The sequence below is a fragment of the Echinops telfairi genome, unplaced genomic scaffold, assembly GCF_000313985.2.
Source record: "Echinops telfairi isolate 266 unplaced genomic scaffold, ASM31398v2 ScPeMD7_70;HRSCAF=299, whole genome shotgun sequence".
Lineage (NCBI taxonomy): Eukaryota > Metazoa > Chordata > Mammalia > Afrosoricida > Tenrecidae > Echinops > Echinops telfairi.
In genome coordinates, this window is record NW_022103968.1 from 7,495,424 (window position 1) to 7,500,977 (window position 5,554).

At 52.8% G+C, this 5,554-nt stretch overlaps 1 protein-coding gene across 1 annotated transcript in view; it reads right to left on the reverse strand.

Annotated features, from left to right (window-relative positions):
* ACADSB (acyl-CoA dehydrogenase short/branched chain) overlaps positions 1-5,554 on the reverse strand; it is a 52,981-nt gene that overhangs the window by 34,379 nt on the left and 13,048 nt on the right. The window contains exons 4-6 of the mRNA XM_045291392.1: positions 2,997-3,203; positions 2,392-2,562; positions 1,418-1,543 (exon numbers count right to left, since the gene is read on the reverse strand). Coding sequence (XP_045147327.1) covers positions 1,418-1,543; positions 2,392-2,562; positions 2,997-3,203 — 504 coding nt within the window. The remainder of the gene's footprint in view (positions 1-1,417; positions 1,544-2,391; positions 2,563-2,996; positions 3,204-5,554) is intronic.

Here is a 5,554-nt window from a genome sequence, read left to right on the forward strand (position 1 = left end):
CCCCCTCTCCCATGTCCCCCCGGAACTGTCAGTCCCGTTGTTTTCTCCTCCAGATTGTTCATCCAGCCTGTCCTATCCAGACAGACCTGCGGAGACTTTTAAAGTCTTTTTATTGGGGGCTCATACAACTCATCACAATCCATGCATACATCAATTGTATAAAGCACATTTGTACATTTGTTACAAAGACATTTTTCATAAAAACAAAAAACAAAAACAAAGATGACTATAGTATAAAAGTTTTTAAACACCCCTCCCCCACCTAATCTTAGAAGTTATAGAAAATATCTAAATACTTGCAAGGGGAGTAAATATTCAGTTGAGATGGTTCACCCGCATGAAAATCAACTGAGTGTGTGTGTGTGTGAGTGTATGTACAAGCACACATGCATGAAGAAAAAAAAAAGGACTGAAGAAAGACTCCACAATGTTCATTCATTATTTCAAAATATTAAGCCCAAGTGTATTCATTAAGTGCCCTTGGCTCTGTACCACGGGGAGTCTGGACGGCCAGAGGCAGAACGGGCGAGGAGAGGGTGCAGATAGCAAAGGCAGTCGGGGTGAGTGAGGCCCCAAGGACAACTGTAAAGACACCCCCCCCACCCCCACCCCCGATCCACTTCCACTCCCGTGAGCCAGCATGTCAACCTGTCCTTCCCATCGTGGGCCAGACGACCCCTGGGGGGCGATGGAAGGATGTAGGGTGGGGAGGGTGGACTCAATGGCCCCCAATGAGAACACTTGGCCCTGGATGATGGGATAGTGCACAAAAGCTTCCCACTGCCGGGGCAGTGGGGGTGCGGGCATGAGCTGAGTAATTCTTTTCCCGAAAAGGTCAAGTTTCATACCCCCTGACCCAGAGTTTCAACCATCAGCACTCTGACCCCGTTCTTTCCCGCCTAGTAAGAGATGCACCTTTATCCAGTGGGTGCGGCCCGTTTTTTCCACTCTCACTGGGCAACATTGCCACCTTGTGGCTTCCTTCTGGTGGACCGATGCCTCCCTTCCTCCTGGGAACCGCACTGTGGTCGCAAGTGTGGTTTATAACGTCTAAAGGGGGATTACTTCTGGGCTGAGCTGCCCACCTTTGAGAAGACCGGATTTAGTCGTGACATCACCGGCGAACCACATCCCCAAATCCAAATGCGACTCAGAGCGACCCTAGAGGGCAGGGCGGAGCCGAGCTTCCCAGGGCTGTCACCTTACAGGACACCAGGTCCGCCTCCCACGGAGCAGCAGGTGGGTTTGAACCGCCGGCCTTTTAGTTAGCAGTTGAGCTCTTAACCACTGTGCCCCATAGCACTGCTCAGGAACTCCACATAATTATCTCTGCATATCTTTGAAGCCACTTGGTGTCCGGCCAGGCAGAGCTGGTTCACACCAGTCTTTCACTGGACATGCTAAGACAGACACTCACCTTCACATTCTCAAATGTTAACGGGCAAGTGGAGGAGGCACGGATTCCCATCTTGTTCTCAGGTCTCCCAATGTGCAAGCCTTCAGTGTCCCGGTCTACCAGGAAGCAGGTGATGCCTCTGTAGCCCTGCAAGGCAGGTTCACACTGTCATCACCACTCGGGTTTCCACCCACCTGTCCTCCACAGCTCAAAGCCAACCGAACCAGAACACGGATGTCCCAACAAGTGGGGGCGCCCAGCAGCGCAGAGTGCACATCTGAGAGGAGTGACCCGAGGGGTCAAGTCCCGAGTGAGTCGACCCTGGACCGCGTCTCTGCTTCTTCAGAAGCCGGCAGCAGAGCGTGAGGGTCTTCAAGTGCCCGAAGGGACCGGATTTTATGATCCTGAGAAGTCCATGCCTGACTCTTCTATTAACTATGCCAAAGCTTTCACAATGAAATGCTGTGAGAAAAGACTGTGTACTTGCCATTTTCTATGATGTGTCTTCCAGCCAAGTGGAAAGAATTAGTCTTAATAATGAAAAGTACAAAAAGAGTACTTACAGCCTTGATTTTTGTAAAAGAGAGAGACCTGTGCAATTTCCCATATCACGCTGCTCTGGTGCAAATGCCAACTCACAGCGACCCTCTAGGACAGGACAGAACCACCCCTGTGGGTTCCGAGATGGTCACCCTCTACAGGAGGAGAAAGCTTCATCTTTCTCCCTCGGGGTAGCTGGTGGTTTCAAACTGCTGACCCTGTAGACTGCAGCCCCATGCGTAACCACGATGCCACCAGGGCTCCTGAGACCACATATTTAGGAGTTGACCAATAAATGGTCTTCCACATCGTTAATAATTGCACCCAAACTATTTTAGAAGATTAATAAATAAGAGGGCAAAGAGATGCCAGCTTTTGTCTCCCAGGTTCCGTCCTGGAGTGAGTAGACAGAGAAAGAAGGGAAGAGGAAGGGGAGGGGGGCGGAGGCAACTTACAAGGGCAGGGTCAACATTGGCCATCACCAGGAAGAGATCTGCATACTCGGCATTGCTGATCCACATCTTGGACCCGTTGATGACATAACAGTCTCCCTTCTTGTCGGCTCGGGTCTTCAAAGCAAACGAGTCACTGCCTGCTCCAGCCTCTGACAGACAGAAGCTCCCCACCTGCGCATTCGAGGAGGTAGACAGCCTTTATAACCCCGTCCAGCACACAGTCACCTGGGCCCAATGGGCTTTTGGGAATCACACCTTCAGGGACATCTAAAAGCCTGTGCTCCCAGCACGGCCATGGTATTATGGCAGCACCGAGTTCTCAGTGCGCCCTCCTGTTTATCTACGAGGGCGGAGTTTGTTTACAACTACCGACCGAACAGGGCGGCCTGGGGGTGAAGCCCTCAACAAAGGCACTGGTCGGGGTTTAGTCTCTGCGTTTCCAGACGGTGAATGGGGAGGGGGAGGGGGGCACGTCTCCAGCAGTAAGGCTGGGTGAAGCCCTGCTTCGTCAGCCAGCAGTGCTGCCTGTGGTCTGAGGGTTGGGGTCACCTCTGCCTCTCCTCTTAGAGGCGGTCAGACCCACTCGAGCCATGCGTCCTGCTCACCTTTTCTGAAGCCAGCTGGGGCAAGTAGGTGGCCTTCTGGGCTTCCGTGCCGTGCTTTTTGACCAGTGTGTTGATGATGGTGTTCTGGATGTCACACAGGACCGCCACCGATGCGTCCACTTTGGCCAGCTCCTCTATCACCAGGATGGATGAAAAAAACGAAGCGCCCGTCCCTCCGTATTTTGTGTCAACTTCAATACCCATCAGCTAGGGGGGAATCCAGCCCACAGTGGTTATCAGTTATTTTGGCAAGGAGAAATTTCTCGAAAGAACAAGTTAAAAAACAAACCAGAGCCATGCCCTGTCTGGATCTTGAAGTTCCACCTCCAGTTTTCAATCTGGCAAGGGTCAATTGCTGTGTCACAAGGCACAGGAACAGAAACCCTTTGGTTGAGGAGGGTAAGACGACATACTTGGAACTATCATTTGCTTCCTGTTGGATCTGGGTCTGAAAACACAATGCTGCGCAGGTTAGCCGGGCGGACCCCCACTGTGACGAAATATCTGACGTATTATAAATAGAGCCGCATGACCTTGCTTGCTACAAACTGCCAGCTGTCTGCTTAGAGACTGGAGACAATGCATGGGTCCTTCTTCACTATGGCTGCTCTTGCCGGCTCTCTAGGAGGCACCGGAAGCTGAAGACAGTGACCTGCCCCTGGGGGGCCTGTGCCACCTCACTGGGCCGAACTTTTCCAGTCAGGCCCTTGCATCTCGGTAGTCTAATGGAACCGGCCATTCCTTCTGGGTGAATGCGCCAGATGGTGACCAGTCACGCTTGGTGGTTGGAGTCACACAAGACGAGGCACAGTAGCCCGGCCAAGGTGACCAAACCCTGGCCAAGGCTTTCCCACAATCCTGTGCCCGTCAGATGTTCTCTGACCACTTGCAAGTCGGGAGCAGGAAGCTGTGGCCGCCATCACCACCAGCCCCCATCTCACTGAGGCGTCAGAGAGAGAATGGGGGTCCGTGACTTCCTTGCCTCCAAGCCACTCACAGATAGAGGGATGGTGCTTCCGTCCCATCACACACGCAGGGACCCTCCTTCAGGCTGGGGCCTGGTGGTCAAGTTGCATGTGGAAGGCAAGTCTAGCTGTCGTGCGGGGGAGGGGGGCATAGAGGGGTCGGAGGGAAGGAGAGATGGCATTCTGTGAGGGAGCACGGAGGGCCTGGTGTGCCCCAAAGATGGAGGTGCTAAATTCTCAGCCTCTGGGACCTTCTTTCTCTACACAGTCATACCGTCTTCCTCAATGGAAAGTGGCATCTTTGTGTGACCGCTAGGCAGGTGACGATGGAACTGGGACCAGAGGCGTCAGGTGAGGCAGAGAATACCTGGCCCAGCACTGCACAGCCAGACTCCCAGGGGAGGCTCAGTGTCGGCAAGAGCGGTTCAGGGAGCTGGGCAGCCCCCGGCAGGCACAGGCCCTGGCTACCCACCGGGGAGAGCAGTTTTCCAGTTGTCACACCAGGAGGTCACAGGGAGAGCGAAGGCAAAGTCTGGCTGCAGAGTGGACCCACTGACTCTTGTTTTACACCAGTCTTGGCCCCGAGTGGTTCCATTTGCCCTGCGTTCCACAGCTCAAAGGCATTTGGAAAGTAATCACTGGCATAGCAAAACCGAATTCACTGCAACGGTGCTAGCTGAGTGACAACGACCCTATGGGACAGGGCAGAACCACCTGTGCGTCCCAAGGCTGTGTAACGCGCTACAACAGCGGTTCTCAACCTGGGGTCGAGCGGCCCTTTCACAGTAACAAAATTATAGTGATGAAGTAGCAAGGGAAATAATGTTATGGTTGGGGGGTCACCACATGAGGAACTGTATGAAAGGATCGCGGCATCAGGAAGGATAGAAAGCCTCATCTTTCTCCTGAGGAGCTGGCTGGTGATTTTGAATGGCTGACCTTGTGGTCAGCAGCCTCATTGGTAACCACTATGTCACCAGGGCTCCTTCCTATGGGGTGGTTGTGAGTCGGAAATGAGGTGATGCCGTGGGTTTGGTTTGAGCCTGTGTCTGATGCACCCACAGCCACTGGTGTCACGGTCATCCTCCAGCTCTACCACCATTTGTGGTACTGAAAAAGTTTGTGTCTTTCCGACAGGGAGAAATAAAGCTCCCTGCCGAGTAGAACTGGTTCTTTAGCAGAGGATGGCAGCCAGGATTCAAGGCAATGGCTCGAAGTAGCAGCCAGTGTCTCTGTGCTGGCTGTGTCGTCGCTAGGAACCATCAAGGTGGTTCTGACTCACGGCAACCCCCGGTCCAACAGGACAAAGCACTGCCTGGTGGGTCCTGTGCCAGCCTCACCATCGTTGCAGCTTGGGGCCCATTGTAGCCACGGTGTTCCATGTGGCTCTTCTCTTTCACTGCTGTTTCCCAAGCATGAGGCCCGTTCCAAGGACTGGTCCCTTCTGATATCATGTCCACAGCATGAGAGACAAAGTCTTTTTTGTTGTTGTTGTTGTTGTTTTTAATCATTTGATTAGGGGCTCATACAACTCTTATCACAATCCATACACACATCAATTGTGTAAAGCGCATTTGTACATTCATTGCCCTC